The 21,313-nt window shown below is 35.0% G+C and overlaps 1 protein-coding gene across 10 annotated transcripts in view; it reads right to left on the bottom strand.

Moving 5' to 3' along the window:
• The window catches only part of RPGRIP1L (RPGRIP1 like), a 61,752-nt gene that overhangs the window by 22,033 nt on the left and 18,406 nt on the right, over nucleotides 1-21,313 (bottom strand). For 9 of the 10 annotated variants that reach the window (XM_057375014.1, XM_057375007.1, XM_057375012.1 and 6 more), the window contains 8 exons: nucleotides 18,250-18,355; nucleotides 13,729-13,875; nucleotides 12,478-12,551; nucleotides 6,951-7,090; nucleotides 2,813-2,919; nucleotides 2,550-2,603; nucleotides 1,144-1,323; nucleotides 370-487 (listed from right to left, as the gene is read on the bottom strand). In XM_057375014.1, the coding sequence (XP_057230997.1) occupies nucleotides 370-487; nucleotides 1,144-1,323; nucleotides 2,550-2,603; nucleotides 2,813-2,919; nucleotides 6,951-7,090; nucleotides 12,478-12,551; nucleotides 13,729-13,875; nucleotides 18,250-18,355 (926 nt within the window). The remainder of the gene's footprint in view (nucleotides 1-369; nucleotides 488-1,143; nucleotides 1,324-2,549; nucleotides 2,604-2,812; nucleotides 2,920-6,950; nucleotides 7,091-12,477; nucleotides 12,552-13,728; nucleotides 13,876-18,249; nucleotides 18,356-21,313) is intronic. The other variant, XM_057375010.1, reaches the window with a different exon arrangement.

Here is a 21,313-nt window from a genome sequence, read left to right on the forward strand (position 1 = left end):
ATACTGTGTCAGTATATGATAACAAGACTTTGGGGATTCTAGTAACACAAAGTGATTCTGTAATGACAGTACTGCGAAATAAAAGGTTGACCATAAAAGTATGATTTATTAAAAAAAAACAAGTTGGTAATTTTATTCTTATTCAGCAACAGCTGCATCATAAAAAACACTGTGTTGGCTTTGGTTTAATTAATAATTGTCATTTAAGTTAATGAAAATTGACTGGAATAGCTATTTTTCCATTAAAGAACTAACCTTTCTACCAGTKTTAGGAATGGAAAAGTGTCTCAACTGAAGAACAAATTTACAACAGTAATTTGCAAGAGATAAAATACTAAAAAATTAATGAAGAATATATTTTAAAGATACCTTCAAGTTTTCTGATGCGTGCAGCTCTAATATCAAGAAGATGGGTATACTGTTCCAGTTTTAACTCRTAGTCTTTCTGTAGACTTTCGATCTTTTTTGTCATTGTTTCTACTTCAGTCTGAAAAAAATTGCATGTAAAAAGAATTTCTGAGGATTGCCTGTACTGATGTTGCTCATGCTTTTGGCTATAAATTAAAATATAGTTATTTTGAGGAAAGAACATTTGACTATGCAAAAATAGCATCAGTTTTTAATGTATCAATACAACAAATCAGTTCTAATTTCAACAAAATCTAAAAACATCGTAAAGAAAAACAGAGTAGCTTTTCTTTCAGGACAACATTCCCAACGGTTTCTTYAATGATTTTGTTACTTTAAATGCTAATTAATTGAATGGAAGTCAAAATGTGATCTGCAATACTCCAACAGTGGAAGTAGAAMGAAGATAATGAAAGCAGAGAGCTATGGAAAAGGATGCTTATTTGATAAGCACATTTACTATCTTACCTGTGAAGACCTGTTAGGAACCCAGAGATAATCTCAATAAGGCACATTCTGAATGATAAGAGCAGGATGAGCTAAAAGGCTACAGCTTATAGTCACTTGGATTCACATTTTTTAAACAGTACCTTCAGCAACAGCAGATTTTATGTTTGATTCCCTATGCCCCGAAGGGCTTTGTGGCTGAATTTACAAGTCTTAATTATTACAAGTGTCAGAGCTACAAAGGTTAAAGTGTTATTATCAGGTTATTTTCCACTGTGAGTTTAATACCTGGTAATCTTTGCTAATTTTGTGCTGCATAATTAACAAATTCCTTGTCTTTTCAAGTTCTTGCACTGTTTCCGCATGTGTTAACTGCAGCTTCTGCAGGGAGTATTCTAAATCTTTATGCATATCATCTTCCACTTTTTCCAAGAACAGAAGGTCCACATTCTTCTGTTGCTTTCGATCCTGGAGAGCATTTGAAAAATTGCTAGAAAAGACTTTTGTAAAAGACTTGCATATATTAGTGYCTGGCTAAATGCAACACTGGCACATACTTTTGTATGTACTTTGGTACAACAGTAAGACAGTAAGCAGAAAATGATAAATTTTGAGCACATGGTAACACACAAAAATAGGAATGAGGTAGACTGGAATGTGTCAGGATTGATTTCAGCAATGTAATCTCATGACTATCAGGAACCAGTTAAAATGTATCAGATATTCAGAWGCAAGCACTCCTATCTATCCACTGAAAATACAAACAGATACATTTGCCTTATTTATAATTAATAATCCTGCCTCAGTAAAAGWAGAAAACCTAAATTATTATTCTCAAATCTATCTTCCCTCTGTTTTTAATAYTGGGGGGTTAATTTTCATTGAGTTTTTTTGTATTTTTTCTTTCTTTTTTATTATTATTATATAATCATCATTACARTAAACACTTCCTCAAGACAATAAAATGGTAAGTCACCCAAACAGTGGAAACATTGCAAAATKATTTGTTCAATGATTTATTCCTCTCACTCCATTTTTAGTTTGTGCAAAAGAAAAAACAATAGGTTTTGTTTTTCTGTTTTAATAAACAAAGAGAAGTTGCTACACATTGCTACACAACATATTAGAACTTCCATGCTTATGGTATGCTTGCATCAATTACAGAATTAATAAACAAAATTGGTTTTAGTAAACATTATAGGTCATTTATAACCTTATAAACATTTATAACTTATAAACATGACAAGTCATTTAACTGAGAAAAACTCAGGTTTTCWTAAATGGCTGTGAATCTGATTTAATTCACTTTTGATTTTATAGTGAATTATTTACATAAAATTAGATTTAATTTTGGCAATTTTTCATCTTCCCTTCTGATTTATTGTTACTAAAAAATGACAAAAGCACACATGTGAGCTTGAGGCATTAACTACTAAAAGATGCTCAAATAATTCAGCCCTTGAAAATTCCAGGTATGCATAAAGCATGTGATGGTCAGCCAAGGGTTTAATAAAAGAAAAAACCCAACAAAACCAACCAACCTACCAACCAACATACAAGAACCCCTTGCACAAACAAGAAAATAATAGAATGAAGAGAACGCAAAATACAGAATTCTAGAATGGTTTGGGTTGAAAGGGATCCTAAATATCATCTAGTTCCAACCTCTCATAGGCTCAGTCTTTGAGGGTTACCTTCATAACCAAGACGGTTCCATTGAGTTCTGCCTCAGCATCAGTTTCCTGAAACTTAATTGAAAGATGTTATTGGATGTGAATTGAAGAAATACATTCAGAATAACAAGATACATTCTCATGAGACATGATATTTTGCTTGACAGCATGAAGAAATAAACACTTATTTTTCTATATTCTTCGACTTTCAATAAGTATCTGCACTATACATAATACATAAAGGGGTTTTTTTTTCTCATATTTGAAACAAAAATATACTTCACCTTGGTCAAAAAGGTCACTTGATTTTTCAGATCATCTAGCTGTTGCTTTTGTTCCAAGTAGCGTAACTGCAGATCTTTGTTGTCTTGCATCAGCTTTTCCTTTTGGTCTTGATATAGAAGAACAAAACAGTTTAAATTAAACATATTTTAATAAATTTAAAAAAATTACAAACTTTTTTTCATATTAATATATGCAAAAAATTAATTTCACAATGCAGAAACTAATGTATTTTGTATGGAGGAATCTTTGCGCACTTGTACTGGTCAGGACAGGGTTAATTTTTGCAGTTGCCGGAAGGGGGCATGGCCAGGATACAGAGATTATTTTACATCACCTGGAGTAATTTTCCAGGGACAGGGGAAGGCAGTTGTTTCTGGGTCACATGGTTACAGCACAGTGGGGTTCTGTTGGGGGTCCTGTTCGCCTCTTGTACACTCCATTACTRACATTGCTGCTGTTCCTGTTTGTTTTCTTATCTCATTGCTRTTTCCATTAAATTGCTCTTATCTCAACCTGTGATCCTTACTTTTYGTGCTTCCAGTTATCCTCTCCATCCTGCCACAGGGCAGGGGAGGGGAGACAGGGGAGTCAGCAGCACTTTGGTGCTTTGGAGTGTTTTGGTGGGAAAACTGAACTGGGGAATATAATTCCTGAACTATCACATTTTGGTATTAACAAAAAGCAAGAGAAGGATAGAAAATTATTCCTCTTTGATACACCTCATAGCTGTATTGATTAAAAAAAGGAAAGCATTCACACTTTTATTAACAGGGAACCTACAGCATCAAAAATCTACATTTTGTGTACTTCTAAATTGACAAATATGCTCAGCTAAGCACAGCTTTCTGTTTTGGGGGAGGGAGAGAAGAGGGGGATAGAGAGGATAAAATTCTTTGTCAATCTGAATGAACTTGAATTAATGGAGAATCAGTAGGGTGAGATGCTAGTCTTAACGGTCTTGAAATGTTCCTGAAACTGACATCAAGTTAGTTTTAATTTTGCAGTGTTTATATATTAACAACTTTACTAAACATGAATCAAGGAAGTGTAGAAAGAGCTGACAGTCTGTTTGCCACTACTTTTCATTGTCTCAGCTTTGGGGAAAAAAACATGCATGTGGAGGGTCTGAAGAGCCATTTTGTTCTTTGTCTTGGGACCCGAAGCGCAGGGCAAGTCAGTGAGCATTTTTTGTATGAAAATCACCCTCTTTTTCAGTATGCTTTTGTTATTAATGTTACTGTTTACTGTTAATTTTCTTATCTCCTTGCCATTTCCAGTACCTTGCTCTTATTKGAGCTCGGGATCTCTGCCTTTTTCTCTCTCTCATCAGAGGGAATAGGGGAGGAGTGAAGCTACCTGGGGCTGAATTTTCAGCTGGGCTTAAACCATGCCAGATAGTAACCTCACAAGACAGGGGGAAAGCCACTGCCCCACAGGAAAACACTGTCACAGTAACTTGCATGAAAGGCTACAGACCCATGAGTGGAGCAGACTAGAGCTGAAGATAGGYCTCTGTGTTCATAAGGGCCTTGTAGGATATCTAAGTGACTGTACTAACACTGTTCTCAGCTGTAATCWCATGTATTGTGCCAATAGATGCAAAATCAGAACAGGAATAACCTTGCACAGGAGTATCTTCCCCATTAAACATTTGTTCACATTCACAAAACACAAAAATAATAAGTCTTAGTCAGCAGAAGCCTCCACATTTGTTCACCTCCCATATAAGTTCACAGCAAGAGCTCTTATCGATCAGTCAGTACCAACCAGGTGGCAGGGGAGAAGAAAAGTCACTGTTCTTCCATATATATGAAAATTACATACTTCAAAGACAACTGAGACCTATTTTGCTTCCTATACCATAATCTATCTGTCATCATGTACAAGAGCATTTGTCCTTCCCCTCTCCTTTGCCAAACCTTCTGTTTGTCTAGGGGCAACATGACTGACTTCTTCGTTAGCCCATGGAAAAAAAAAGAATCTGTATTTATGTTACTTTTTATGATCRTTTAATGGACAGAATAAAAAGTCCTAGAGAGTGAAATAAAATTTTAGTAATATATTTCACATCAACTTTTACTGACAATAAATACTTCTCTATTCAGACAACCGTAAAAAAACCTGTACTTAGTAAATAAGTGAAACAGTACTATAACTAAGAACAACAAATGCAGCAATGCATGAGATTTTATTAATTTAAAATAAGAATTATTTAGACAGCTATTGCTAAGTAAACACATATACTGTATGAATTTATGAGGTAAGTGACACCAATCCTTGCTATAGGAATTGTTTCAATTTAGATTTTGTATTAGCTTACCTAAGTCTTTTAACACTTTCATGAAACACTAATGCTAGTAAGATTCAATGAACACGAATGAAACAGCTATTATTATTTATGGCTGAGAATGTGGAAGATGCTGGTAAGACAAGAAGCACAAGAATAAATGTCTAACGGAAATGGGGCAGGTAGAAGGGTGATGAAGTTTCTGCAAATACAATATAAAAAAAAAGGAAAATGTAGTCAGTGTTAYTCAGTTTTCTGTCTAAATATACTTAAGTACTACAAAGTACATTATGATGTTATGGCCAGAAACTAAAACATTCAGATCAAATTACAAGGTMATTCTAAAAGGAAAATACTGAAGRAGGACACAGAAAATGTCAAGATGTTAATCTCCTGTAGCATTAAGAATTTTCAAGGCTTCATTTATTGTACCATCTTTCTCACACCTGGAAAAGAAATTTAGTAAAAGATTCATATGCCAAACTAGAGAGGGTAGAWAAGACATTATTTGTACTCTAGTTCTAGGGAGTAGGTTAAGACAAGCATTAATTTCAATTCTCCGGCTGAAGTTTCAAAAGGAACRTGCAGCAAAGGCAGATAGGTACATGATGTACATGACTGAAGAAAGTCATACTGCCCATGTTTTGTGAAAGACAGAGCTGTAATCARATCCTAGATAGAGAGGCCTGAAGGGTATTAGAACATCTACTCTGGGTGCAGCAAGTCAATTCAATAGAAATTGAAAGTGTAGTACCCTGGTGATTCAGTTTAAGAGTACAACAAGCTACYTGGGGAAGGGATGGTAAACACTTGACAGTTAAACATAATGCCCACAGGAAGGATAGATGATGCAGTACCAGTCTTTTTCATAATCAAGCTATAAGTAACAACAGTTAATATGTCGTAACTTCATATTAATGTAGCTTAAAGCATCTTTATGTTAGTATCAGTTAAGGCTAATTTTGCAAACACGTGCTGTGGTCAAATAAAATGTTTAAATATTCAATCTGGTGTTTGTAATCAGCAGAGCTACTAAGAATTCTAATGGTAACCACATGCTGAACTCAAGCCATAATCATAAGAATTATTCTCAAGTTGGCCCATTTCATTCCATTAAATTGTTCATAGAAATACACCTTTTAAAAATACACATTTGAAGAATCATCTCTAAATTAACTATTTCCACTTTCTGCCTRTGCTCGTCTTTTGTAAACTTCATAYGGTAATTGTAAACTTGCTAYGGTAATCAGTGTTACATTAAAAAAGAGATTGCAAGATCAGTATTCACTAAGAAGTTGTACTACAGCATGAGGAAAACACCTRTGAAATAATCTGTTAACTAGATTAAAAGAAAACTGTTATTTTAAATGTAAAATGCTGTAAATAAAAAGTAGTATATACTGAAAATATAAAAGAATCCTGAATTAATAACATTGAAAAACAAYTAAACATTGTCAAGGGCCTATATGGGATTCATGTAGCTTTGTACAGAGAACAGAATAGAGGTTTATAATTTGAGAGGGACTGTCAGATGGGTCTCTTTTCCATAAGGACTTTCAATGTAGCAAAGAGAAGAAATACTGCATAAAGAGTAAATATTAAACCCATAGAAGAAGAATGAATACAGCTGAAATTTTATGAGCTACATTCAGTCAATATTCTGTATTGGGTCAATTTCTGCACTTAATAGATAGTAATTACTTCGGTGTATTTAGCAAATTCACACTGAAAACGCAGCTTTGAAAACACCAACAACAGAAACTACATTTTTCTGGGCAGTRTATCTCAACTCCAGCATGGGTGTCATCTCACACTTTGAGAAAATAYTAGGCTTTTTATCAGAAATATACCTCTTTCTACTTTGATCTTGTCAAGGATTTCATTTTTGTCTGCTAAATCAGATTTCATAGCTGTCTCTAGTTTAGCAATCTGCAGTTTCAGTTGCTGTTCCTTTGATTTCCATTGCTGTTCACGGGGCAGACTGAAGACACTGCGATAAAACATATGTTACATGMAAAACCTTTAGAAATCATCTTCATCAGAAAATATTAAAGAAAAAAAACCTTTTCATGGCACAGAGACCACTGTCATTGTAGCTGAGGGACTACGTAAATACACTGCTGCTCTTGAAACCAAGGTGGCTCTCTCAGGCTGCAGTTAAAAAACATGAAAGTCTGTAGGATGAGCAAAAGAATTGGCCTTAATTTAGAGATCCAATGTTAAAAAGTTTGTAGCATGCGGAATAGAAACACTTGCAGAATAGAAAAGGAATTCAGATGCATATCCCAGAATAATCCACAACTGCAAACCWCAGCAAGTGACAGCTACAAAGCCATTTTTTCTGTGTACAAACCCTCTTCATGCAGAGAATTGTGATCATCCACCTGATTTCTTTTAAATTTGTGAAACATGGAGAACATAAGGTCAGTTGCCCATTCAAAGAAATGTTGATCACAAAGTTTTACAGTTTTCTCACACTGTAAAACAACAATTCTGATACTGATTAAGAAGTGCATATAAAGTAATCTTGCTCTTATTCRAAGAAATAAAAAAACAGATGTGGGAGAAGAAATCAGAATAACTATTTTGCCTTTAACATTATTTACTTGTAAATTGCCAATCTACTTRCAATAAGGAATGCATGAATACAGAATTAGAATTACTGAAACCACAACAAAATGTGTAACTCAGATWGAAATTAAAATAATTATATAATTTGCAGTATAATTCCTTGCAGGTAAAAAGAAAAAGCAATGTAATATGCTTTCCTATAACTTAGACAGYGAGTACTCTGCTCTTCATATTATTATTGTTCAATGATTGCATTCTTATTGACTAGAAAAATGGCCATCTTAATAAATCATAAATCACTTTATTCACTTATATATTCTGTGAAAAAATCTTAAATTGCAGGTTTTTTTAAATAAGGAGTCAGTTCCTCAACTCTTTCYGGTGCTGAAGCTCACCAGTTAACAAAAATTATATTTTAGATATACAAATGTATTAAAAAATCTTCTGGAGTCTATTTTGCAACCTATCTCTCTCAGAGATCAATGTAACAAGACTCAACCAACAAACCAAAGGAGAAGAAAGATGTGTTGCATAAGGGACAGCCCACAGTGCCTTGTAGACTGTACCTGAGGATTCAAAGAGAATGGCCTGCTCTCATGGGTGATTACATGCAGTGGTTCTGAGTACTTTTAAGCGCAGTTATATCAAAAATACTTGAAGAAAAACCTTGCGGTTAAAGAAAAAAAAAAAACAAAAACTATTACAGCATGAATTGCAGACTCTGAAGTATATGGCAAGATTTCCAGATTTGTGGTCTTCTTAAAAACAGTTTTATTTCCCTGTATTTTGTCATTTCTCATAAGACAACTGACCTGTTTAATACATTTCTCTAGGCACAGACCATCTTATATTTTGACAGATTGTCTTTTACAGCATGCATGAATTTAAGGAATGCTTCTAAGTCCCGCAGTAATACATATTTCACTCTCCTATAATTTTGAAGAAAATAGTGCTCTGCACCCAYTATCATTCCATAGTACTGCCTAGGTATAGAAAAGATACAGTGTGTTCTCTAAATGTGTAAATGTAAGTTCTGATTGGTCCCACAAGGGAAGAATAAATAATATAAAAATGTATCAAATACCCTTAGTTTTCACACTTTTGAAAATGCTTTCAAGTTTTAATGACAACAATACATGCATTTATTAGCTTTAGGTACAATAACCACACATAAAGATGTAACTACATCCGATTCAGTTTTTCAGAAGACTATACTGTCAGAAACAACATTAGGAGTTACTAGGATAGTAGTTCAAGATTTAAATGAAGAACATTTTAGAAGACAGGCTTCATCCAAGCTTATATAATGCTAATGTTTATGTTGGTTTGAATTGAGTCCACTTGTGTTGCTTTCTTCATTTGAATTTTAAGATTCATGTGGAATTTCTTTTGCATTTACTTTATTTCATTGGAGTTGAAACCATCTGGATAAACTATAATAGTCAACCACATGGCGCACTGTTTCCTTTGAAAGAATTTATTTGCTTCCAAGGTCATATGAAAGCCACTCCTCCAAACCTTTTATCCAAATGTATTATTTTCTTGAGCACCGAGTAAATAATAAGAGTCAACTGACACATTCACACTTGTTCTTTGCAAACTCTTCAGGTCCAGTTCTGGCTTAAGCAAAATTGCTATCAACTTCCCCAAAATAACATCAGCAAAGGATGGGTTTGTGCCTCTTTTCCTCTATTAAAAAAAAAAAGTATTTATTATCTAGCACCTGTGGACACTTACCTACCCACCACTAGCAACAAGTAAGCTGTGGTAGATAAAAGTTGCATTGTGAAAATGGGAAACTGAAAAACCTGGCCATTAAACAGTGTTTACAATGAAATTATTATTTTTCTAATTTCTCATTACTCAATGTGATGGTTTTGGCCGTGGCAGAGGTAATTTATTTTTCCTCGTGTTTGGCATGGGGCTGTGTTTTGGATTTGTGTTGAACACAGGGATGATAATACAGAGATGCTTTTGCTATTGCTGAGCAGGGCTTTGTGATAATCAAGGCCTTTTCTGGTTTTCATACTGCCATTCTGGAGAGAGGGCTAGAGGTGTGTGGGAAATTGGGAGGCCACACAGCTGAGAGRGCTGTCCAAAGGAATATTCCTTAGTATATAAAAGTGAGAGGAAGGTGGAGGAAGAGAGGACATTTGGAGTGATAGYGTTTGTCCTCCCAAGTMACYGTTACATGTGATGGGGCCCTGAAGGTGTTGAACACCCTCCTGCCCCTAGAAAGCCAGGAATTAATTCCTTGTTTTGCTTTGCCTGTGTGCACGGATCTGCTTTCCCTATTAAAYTGTCTTTATATCAATCTACAATTTTTCTAGCTTTGTCTTGATTTGCAAGACAGGTGTTTGCCAATGAAAGCAGGGACTCTTCTTGGAGTGGTGGATATGACCCGCTTCCCTCTGAATTATTATGGCTTTGAAAAATGAAAATCACAGGTTTTTAGGCAAGAATATGGGTAAAAAGGGAATAACAGTTTTTACTAATATGTATAACAAGGTGAAGCAAGTAATAACAATGATACCAAMAACCAACTCAACCACAAACCCAATGACAGCCTCACACAGAGACACACCCTCCCCTTTGGTGCAGTTACAGTCCCAGCCGGCAGGGGCGCTGTTGGCTCCTGGCTGGGTAGGGCGGGCGCGATGATTCCCTGGCGGCTGCGGGGGGCGCTGTGGCGCGGGCCCTGGCTACGTTCATATCTCCCACCTCGCCAATGGTGGATACAAACCAGCAGAGGTGGATGGAGAAAAGTTCTTCTGCAAACTCACAGCGGAAAYGCCAATCTCAGTGCTCCTCTGGACAGCAAGAAACCCCAGAATGGCCAGATGAGAAAAGAGACWAGCAGAATCCTGTGGCTGCTAGATGGGATGTGGCAGAACTCAACCACTGCAGCTGGAATCTCAGGGATCCTTGGCAAGGCACAGGGGCAGAAGATCACAGTGCAGCAAACAGGAACTAAAGAGCAGAGATGCTGGGCTCTGCAGAAAAGAGCAGTCAAGCTCTCCCCMYGCAGGCWGCAGGTCTACCTTCCTCCTCCGAACCAACCAGGGCAGAAAGAGAAGTTACCCTCAGCCACCTACAAACACACCCTCCCCGAGCCCAAAACTCCTGCAAGAACTTTCCCCTCTCCAAAAAGAGGGATAGAAAAAAAAAAACCCCAAAAACAAAAAACCTGCCAGGCAGGAGTGCTCAGGGAGATCCTTTGGGTGGGGCGGGTGGGGCTTTTTGTCTTCTCCAATTGCCCAGCCATTAAAAGAATGACTTGGCAATCAGTGTATCCCAGCAACAAAATGAGAAAGAAAAACTCCCCAAGAAAGGAAACAAAAGGAGAAACCTTAACCCATAACAAGCTTTTASCCTTTCAATTCTCTCCCCAAACCACTGTTGGGGAGAGCAAGCCTCTCTGAGGTGCTTGGGAGCTGGCTGGGGTTAAATAACAACATGGAATGATGAAACATGAATCAACATTTAAATGGGACTATGTGAGAAGACAGATAATTTTAGATGAAAGAACAGCCATATCTGCAGTAGGTTACTGCATAGTAACAAAGCTTATCTGCATTTATTTAGACATCTTTTTAAATTCTCTCACTATGAACTTAAGTAGAACAGAAATATTTTAAGTTGAYCTGTTAGTAAGAGTTATTTTTCTTATTTACCATAATGATAAAAGAGAAAAAGAAATCATAATCAGAAATATTTATAATATGATCGAATTCTGGAGAAACCCACAACAATTACTTTAAGTGACAGACAWCCTATCAACTGCCCCCATACAAGACTCCGAATATTGTGATTATACAACTGTTACACCTCATAAAAAACTATTTTAAGCTATTTGAACTCCTATAATTTTTAATTTCACCACAGACAGTGAAAGAAGTCTAACAAATATTGCAAGAATACTATAAACAAAATTTGATATCACTCAGATAGTGTTTAGTCATTGGTATTTTTTTGACAGATATCACACTGACAAGCCAAACACTTTAAGAGAAGAAATAATTTCAATAAAAGGGAAGACTTTAAGCATTTTAATATCTGCTCAGAAAGTAGGTAACTCTAAGACACGTGTCTTATTTTCTAACTCTCTTTAGTACAAAAAATCAGTTTCATAATAAAGGAAAAGCTCATTTGGACGTAATTTTTTTCTTTCACATGATTGTGGCAATTGGCTAGAATTACTTCTTTTCTATATCAGTAGAAGTGAAATGATAGCTATTGTAAAACAAACCACACCTCAAAAAAATAGTGGAAAAGCTGTTAAATATCAGACTTTATATAGGTTTGTTGAGAAGTGCTAGAAGAACTTAAGATAAAAATTCAAACAGCCTTGTGTTTAAAAAAAACACCAAAAAACAATCCCAAAAACCAAAACAAACCCAAATTACCATGTATTTACTTAGATGTATTCTTTCAACAATAACTCTAAAGAAAATGAGGAATTCAAATACGAACTTCTTACATTTATGTTCAAAATAAAGAGACTCCTCTTTAATTGCATTTTTCATAGTAACCTACTATTTCAAGAGTATTAGAACAAGTTGGTCCATTTCAATAGGASAGACGACATACAAGCAGAACACCATAAATTCAAGATTTAAATGTTTAAATATACACTTTCAAATGTTTCCATACACCCTTACTGATATGATAAGCTTGCAGCAYGAACGTAGTTACACGTGTGCACAAACACTCAATATGCACATTCCAGCAYGTGTATGAAGTGTATGAAGACCTATTCAACAGGACAGGAACATAAATTTTTATATATAAAAAAACATAACTTACCTGTTATGCAGCTTATCATAGTTTTCTTTTAAGAGTTCATTCTCTTTTTCTAGATCATTTATTCTTTCCTGTAACTAAAATGAAGAAGGAAGTTACATTTGACGCAGAGCACAAAAAGAAATTRCAATGAATGTGTGAAGACAAACACTTAATAATTTGTAAGCATTGTCAAGCTATCATTTGTTCTTTTTACACCAAATCAGAATCAAAGAATATTCTGAGTTGGAAGGGACCCACAAAGATCATCAAGTCCAATTTTAAAGTGAATGTCCCATTTGGGAATGAAACCTTGGCAGTATTAACACTCTGCTCTATCTAACTGAGCACATCTCAGGGTATACATCAGCCTCTTAGAAGCTTCAAAAGAACATCTTTTTTAATCACATGAATTTACATTTGGCCCAAACAATCTTTTTCATGTTTATATGGAGTGGGACTAGCATGTTGCAGTGGTGCAACAGTATCTAATCACATTCTCTCCTGCAAAATAATATAAAAATCTAATAGCCTAAGTGCATTACCGACAATACATCCTTGTTTTCAAAATATTCACTAAAGCAAAATATAACTTTAAAGTTGTGAGTTACCAAGAAGATACCTACATACATGACAATAGTTTAAAGGTTTGGTAAACTTGGTTTATGCAGAATACATTTAAAATRGGTAAACCAGGTGGTAAAACTAAATTTAAGTTACTACAAAATGTAAGAAAAAAACAAGTAAGCTTGCAGACTCTTACTCCTCATGCACCAAAGAGAATGAGGAATAAACCACTTGAGTTTTAGCCCTAAATATGGATGACACTAGTCTGAGAGCCGCTAGACAAAGAAACAGAAGTAATTGATTTGAACTAAAWCAGATATAACGATACAGTACTGGAATGAAATAAGATTGAAAGAATATAAAAAAAAAAACTACTACCAACAAATCAAGTACGATTTTCTTTCAGCTAAGAAACCACTTATTCAGCATCAGAATTGACATGAAATCCTATGCTCTAACCTCAAATATTATCCAAACACTGATGCAGGGACTAATTGGCCCAGGCTAATTCTATTGAATGCAAGCAGCAGCCACTACTTTTGCTTTAAAATGGGATARAAGTATATATTTATTACTAGGTCAGTCTTCTAAATGTATTGGAAACATCTATTCACATTTCCACAATTAAAAGGTATGCCATCATTAACTCTTCCCTTATCTATATGTACTACCTCAAGCAGGTTCAAGATCTCTTGAACACAGTCTCACCTCTTCTGTCCTTCTGTTTGAAATAGTTACTGACTGCAATTCTTTTTGAAGATGGAAGCACTTTAACCGCTCCTCTTTAAGCTGTATATTCAGTTCATCACCTTTTGCTAATAAAGCATCATGGTTGGTCTTCAAGTTCTTTAGGTTCTATGAAAAGGAAGGAAGGAGTGTCAAAATCCCACCTAGCAGAATGTTCCCACACTGTATATTTCAACAGGGGGCTCTCACAGCACTACTGAATAGATGCTCTCAATGTAGTCAGCAGGACACATTCTTGAATTATGTTTCACTCCACATGGCCAGAGAAGGTGACCTTCTGGTTGCCCTCATGAACATGAAACCCTCAGTTTACTCATGATGAAAATGATGAAGAAATGTATCTGAAAAGCAATTAAAAGATCTTGCAGTGGCTACAGTGGTTGGACATACTAACCAAAAACAACTGCAGCAGCAAGCAAAAATCAATGTTGCCCACATCTATGCTAATCACAGAACTTGCCACAGCTCTCTTAACCCTTATATTTATATACATATATATATAYACACACATATAAAYKTTTATACATATACWAATATAATTAYAGATACATAATACTTTCACAACSCTCATGCATTCAGTTCTATTTCCCAGCTAGAAACACTTTAATAAGGGACTTCTGGTTTCCTTTACATTTTAATTTACTTTYATGGATTACAGTAAAGTACATTCAAGTTATTAAATAATAATATTAAATGAAGGATGCTGATAGAGCCCCTATTTCCAGTATATTAGTTAATATTACACTGCCTAATTCCACAATCCTGTAATAAGCCTCATTCATTATAAATTTCAATGTAAATCATATTCAAATTATGACTTGAGACAAAATAGTTGAAAGGCCAATCTCCTGCTTAATAAAATAATTGTATGAGAATTTATGCCAAATACATATGTGAATACAGCCAATGTTTAATGCTTTTACACAGAAAGTGGTTAGCTTCCTTTTTTTCCATAGAATATTCCTCCAGAGTATTTAAATGGAGAAGCTAAATGTGAATCCTGTAAAAATTGTTTACATTCACATGCAATCTTAATAGTCTGGAAATGAACAAAAAACCAATGAAAAACAAATCACCAACTTKATCCTCAGTATTTTATATTTCATTTCTCAGTAAGATAAAAATCATGGAGAATAAATAATACTAGCAGTCAATCTTATTTCAGAAACTTAAATAAGTATACTACTCATCAATTTTTAACAGTCTTTCTTCAGCGCTCCTCTTGCTCTGTCCTCTATCTGTGAATGCTATTTCAATAATTACAAAAAAATGACACCTTAAAAATAATGGGKTTTTTCACTCTTTTCATATTATTTCCAAAATTTTTTCTTTTATCAAAATCAGAACCCGTAGTCTCTAACCCTTCCAACTGTCCAAGCAAACTCATTCTTTCTTTCCCATCCCGCAGTTTCTATTTTTCCCCAAAATTCTCTTCCATGTCAGTAATTTGTGTCACTTGAACACACAATACACAAAGAAAAACAAAAACCCATCTTGGCAAAGCTGTCTTTCATACACCATTTCATTCTCATCTCTTTCCTTAATTTCCAAAACAGCTGAAACCAATTAGYATTTGTTCCACTGAAACATCTCACTAAAAGTATCTGTTTCTGAAAAACCTTCTTGCTTCCACTTAATTCTATTCCTTCAGTGTCTCTCCTACTCTCTTGACCATTTTGACCATAAGTTCACCCTAGTTTTTTTTTTTTTTTTTTTTTTAAAATGCATTCTTTTCTTTAACATTTTTTTATTTCTGTTTTTTCTTTGTGCATTTTTTTCCATTATGCCCAAATTGTTTTCTATCCTGCTATCCTACAGTGGCGGAAGATACAGCTCATGCCAACAAMTGGGATGATAATTTTAGTTTAAAGTTTCTAGTCTGAAATTTTATTTCTTTGGGGAGCATGTCTTGATACTGCTGTCAGTTAGAAAGAATTCATTTAAAGAATCACAGAATGTTATGGGTTGGATATGACTTAAAAGATGATCCAGTACCAATCCTGGCTGCTGAGGGACACCTTCCACTCCAACAAGGTTGCTCAATGCCTCATCCAACCCAGCTTTGAACACTCTAGGGTTGAGACATTTCACAATCTGCTGAGCCACTTGATCCAGTGTCTCAACTGGTAAAGAAAATTGATACAGACTTCCTAGAAATATTACACAAATGAAAATTAATGGCTCTTATTGCTGTGAAACTGTACTGATTGTTCAAGGAAATTGTAATTGCACAGATTAGCATATTTCAAATTACAAATAATGAARTCTTGAATGCTCAGTCTCTAATTACAGTCAATAAACATACAAAATTGATTAATAGAATCAATTACATAATCCAACAGTTTTAGTATCCTTTGTTCTTCTAAACAGATTGCACAATTCCATCATTCACCTGGTTATATTAAAAGTCTTTAGCAATAAAACTGCCCTGTAAATTTRTTTGGTAGTAAGCTCAACTTCTACATTAGATGGACTAGGATTATAGGCTCTTTTCATTCTGTAATTTCTCACTTTGGGCTGACTCAAGTTCAAAGATAAACATAGGCAAATTATATGGGTAGAAATTCAAAGTAAATTTAAAAAAGTAAATTCAAAGTAAATKTAATTGGTAGAAATTCAAAATAAATGAGAATGAACTCAATATATCGACAAAAAACMTATCAAGATAAACATAAAATACTGAAGTGCTGTGTTGGTAACTACTTTATGTGCCAACTAAAAATTTTGGAGTTCACAGTTAGTAGACATGTTTTAAACATCCAGATTATTGGAAAYGGGAAAATGATAGAACCCACTCTCTTGTAATAAAAAAAAGAGAGAAAACACACTCATCGTTCCTAAAAATGCAACTTACACTGYGTATATTTCAAACAATATCTTCAAGTAACAGTTTGAATCCTAGGCACATGGYTCTATTCAGCTGCTGCCAAGGAAGTGGCATAAGTACTTGATGTTCACTGCACATTACCAAAAGGTCATCCATTATTTTGTTGTAACTTAAAACCAGCTGGAAATTAGCCTTCAAGCAGCCAATCCCATTCCCTCCACCCCCTCCAGTGACAGAGGGACAGAAGGCAATGGGTTGAAATAAATTTACTTGAAAACAACACTGAGCTACGAAAAACAGTAACAGCAACAATATAAATAACAACAGTGTGCAAAAGAGGGTGATTACATGCAACAATGCTCACAGAAGTCTTGACCTACCCAATGCTACCACAGCTGGCACCAAATGGCTTCAGAAGACAAGGATGGAATGGYAGACAATACAGCAGCTGGTGTCTTTTCCCCCCAAGTCCAAGACAAGGAAAAACAATGGTGGACAAACCCTTCAAGTTGGACCATCCATGCCAAACCACTGATCCGCCTGCTCCCCGTAAAAAGGAACAAAATGGCCGTAGTTCCTCTGCACATTGCCTTTTCCTTCCMCCTAAAGCCACACCCTGCAGTGATAACTTTGGTGGTAATAGTAACCTGGGCATGATCACACATCTCCAGGCTCTGCCCCTCCCATCCTTAGCCAAAACTGGGAGAGATCTAAAATGGAGCAGTTTGTGGATCACTTAAAGAAGACAAAAAGCCATGTTAATGCTTTTCTCAGTTTGGCAGAGAAAATACAGGAATTACTCTGAAGAGGGGGAGGGAGGCAAAGCAAAACAAAATGCAGAAACAGACATGGGAAAAAAAGGAACTGGAACAAAAACCTAATGGCACAAATGTTATTTAGCATGCTAATAGCAAGCAAACAGAAGTTAAGAGTTTATAAGAAAACCTATCGCTTCCACTTCATAAGGCTAGATACTTTACAAAGCTCTAYTGCAGTTAGGATTCCTCCTTCGAGGAACTCTCCCATTTCCAAGCTATTATCATACCACTTCTGTATGCACATGCAGTTCTCCAAATACATACAGGAAAAAGCAGAAAAAAGCTGTATAATTAAAGTGTACAGATAAGCTACCATGAAATTGTGTGTTCTGGAGACATTTTCGCAAAAATGTTCTTTTTATAAAGAAAATTGTTACTTAAAGTAGCCCCCTAAAATAATTTCCATGAACATATGAACAGGGCTTAAATCCTAATGCCAGAACAAAACAGCCAAACTGCCCAAACTTTAGCAAAGGGTAATAAAGTGGAAGTGGCTCGGTACTGCTTTTTGGTAAATCAGTACATCTAAGTCAAAGTCCTCTCTTTAAACAGGGATCTCTTTCCATACCCAGACAATTCAGTTCATTCTTCATAATCTGCTTGGYATGACTTTGCAGATGAGATCACTAAGACCTACTAGATCCTTCTGAGAAAAAAGAGAAATTAAGACCAAAAATCCCTACTCCATCTGGAGTAGTTCGAGTGTAATGCAGTATGTGATTCATTTTCATTTACTCAGTATTGACTCTGAAAGAAGAACTGTGTGCATTTTTTTTTTCTGTTTAGCACGCTTATGTGACAAGTGTACAGGAATGTTACTCATCAAATTGCAATTACCTCTTGAATCTGGAGAAATTTTCCTTCCATTGCTGAAAGAGCATTGCTTTTTTCAGCCAGCTGTTTACGGACCTTGATCATTTCCACATTGTCCTGAATGTTTAGCCTTCAAAATCAAACAAAATGTATTGTAAACACGTATTTGCAAGTGTGAAATACCCAAATTGATTTGTTCTTCTATAATTCACCCTAGAGACTTTAGGTAAATAAACATCCTACTGTATGATGACACAGCAACTTCAATCAATTAATGTACATCTTTTTATTGTATAAACGGGTGTATGACAGACAGAAAAGACAATCCTATGCCTWAAGAGACTGTTTTCCATCTTTCCCACCATCCAAAGCATTCGGTGCCAGTAGAAAACCATTTTGTGAAGTTTCCACCTMTCAAATACCATTAAGAAAATGTGACTTAGCAATTTTGATTATTAACACCTTAAACCTGGTATTCAAACAAGCTGCAGGTGTGTCTTACTACATGAAAATAATTTGATATCCATTCATTAAAATTCCATGATTAATTTGAGCATGTACTGTTGACTAGGAACGACATTTAAAATTATTCAAGATTTAAAAAAATATTCACTTAGGTGTTTTTCCTTTCTTCAAACAGTGCAACTAAACCCCATTACTTCCAGAAGTATGAGAGGAGAAACTAACTGGGATTTTTACTAATATAAATAGTGATAAAATTAGAATAAATTTTTGATATTTGAAAACACAAATTCCCTTCCAATATTTGCCTATTTTAGACATTCTGGACAAATTGTCACAATGCCATGCTAGAGTAAGTGAAGGGGCTACAAAGCTTACACATCTGGAAAAGAGCTGAATATGTGGAATACCTCCCTTTTACTCATTAAAATATAAAATCCTATTGTGTTTTGGCATTGTCTAGCTAACTGTCCTTACACAGAAGAAACATACTCATGAATCTGAGATCCCCCCAAAGAAACAATCTTAATTCTAAAATTACCATGTTTTCAAAACATGTTCTGTACATAAAGTTGTGGTAAGTACAGACAGCAGCACTGGCTCATGCCAGCTATTTAAAAACTAATAAAGTAGTTCATTTTCATTAATCTCGTTCCACACATCAAACAAAAGGCTCTGATGCTTTCCAAGGTCTTTTCTTTTGTTTTCCCTTCTTTTTTAAGCAGGGGTCTTTTTGTTCCTTTTTTTTTTTTTTCTTTTTAAGTAGGAAAAGGAGCAAATGATAGTGAATTTATGATGTACAGGTGCAAAATGCATGGCTCCTAACAATCAACACTAACTACTTTTTCAAGAAGTTTGAATGATTTACACAGGTTTGTSGTAATTATATTATGGAACACATTATTCAAATTTGGAAGTGAAGATTACTTTTTATTGGGATTTCAATTCTTACTACTGTAAGAGTATTTATCTCATGAAGTTTCTAGAGAAAACATGTTTAATTAACTACTAATTAGTGCATTATATCAATCATAATATCAGTTYTCATTATATGCTAGAAAAGCAACAAAATTATTTCTCTACAGTACTTCTCCAGTATTTTTTCAATTTATTTAAATAAAATGTGTCTAAGAAATGTCTACTGCATCTAGGTACAAGAAAAGGAGCTTGCTGTTGGAAGAATAATTCAAAAGAAGATAATTTCAGATTTTGTGGGCAAGGGCAAGTTAATTGAGGAAGACTCTGTTGGGAAGGTTAATTTTTTCTGTAAATGAAGTCACAAAACAGTAGAATCAAAACTGATGATCAAACAGCTTTCTCCCTCCCAGACAGTTGATATATTCTGTTCCCAGAAATCTGCCCAGGTATTCTCTCATAACTTATAAGTAGTTGTTCTATACAGATTTAATAGTAAAATCAATGCTACCTTTCACTTAAGCAGATAATATTTTGCTCAAACAATAACAAAACAATGTATAAGACTAAAGCTGTGTAAGACAACTAATTCAATATTTACTTTATTGCCAAGAGTAAAAAGTTGTGCCCCAGAACCTGAAGACATGGAGGTTGAAGTTAAATAAAGAAAAGAAACTAATTTTTTTTTTGAGGCAGTAAGGTGATATAATGGAATGATAGCTCTAGCATGCCTTCTACCACAACCACAGAAACAAGGAACTCTATTATTTCACTTTAAAACTCATCTTTAAGCTGGATCAAAAAATCTGAAATGGAACATGAAGTTAGGAGAAACTGACTCTTAAATGCACTAAGAATTATGTCTTTGGTGTACTTCAGCTATTAACCTCAGAAACAAACTCTTTTCCAGACATSCTATAATTTGGATTAAAAGTAATGTAGGAGAGTCCCAGTAACTGGCTGGGGATAGCTGTATGGGAACAGGGGACTGATAGCAACCCTACATCAGAATGAAATGACTAAAGAAAGGATCTAGATCKGCACTGTACAAATTTATGCCCATAAATCCAAGATGGTTGAGCTGACTAAACTGAGGTGTGATTAAACCACACCCCTTGCATCTTGTCTTTACTTCTACATGAGCAAGACATGGATATAATACTGAGACTACTCTTTTAAGAGTCCTGACTATTGTATCAGCTAGACCAGTGGCTCACAGAATTTCTGCATCCACATCCAGAACAAGAAAAACAAGCAAGTATAATACATACCACCACCACATTTCTCAGGATCATTTGCCATCTGTCTGGCAAAATAAACAAAAGACCTCTTGGCTAATAGTTCTCAATAACAAATGCACCAATGGCCAAGGTGYAGTTACACACAGTCTCCCAAGCAGAGAACAAAACATCAATGTTCATCTTCTCATTTACAATGTTTAGGAACTAATAGAATTCTATGTTGATGTACATCATATGTCCTTTCCTTTACCTCTTATTTCCTATAAGAAGTCAAASAAAATGGAAAAAAGCCCCAAGAATGCTCACCTTCTTGTAGAACCTTTATGTTGTAATKGATAGAATATTGCAAGAAGCCAAACAATAACATTGCATGAAAAGTTCTAGAATATAAGTTATTAAGACTTCTTAAATATCAATATAAAATTCTGTATTTGTTTGCCTGGCTAAACAGTTACCTACAAATAAAAAAA

The sequence above is a fragment of the Malurus melanocephalus genome, unplaced genomic scaffold, assembly GCF_030028575.1.
Source record: "Malurus melanocephalus ecotype Western Australia unplaced genomic scaffold, MMel_1.1 scaffold_237, whole genome shotgun sequence".
NCBI classification, from domain to species: domain Eukaryota; kingdom Metazoa; phylum Chordata; class Aves; order Passeriformes; family Maluridae; genus Malurus; species Malurus melanocephalus.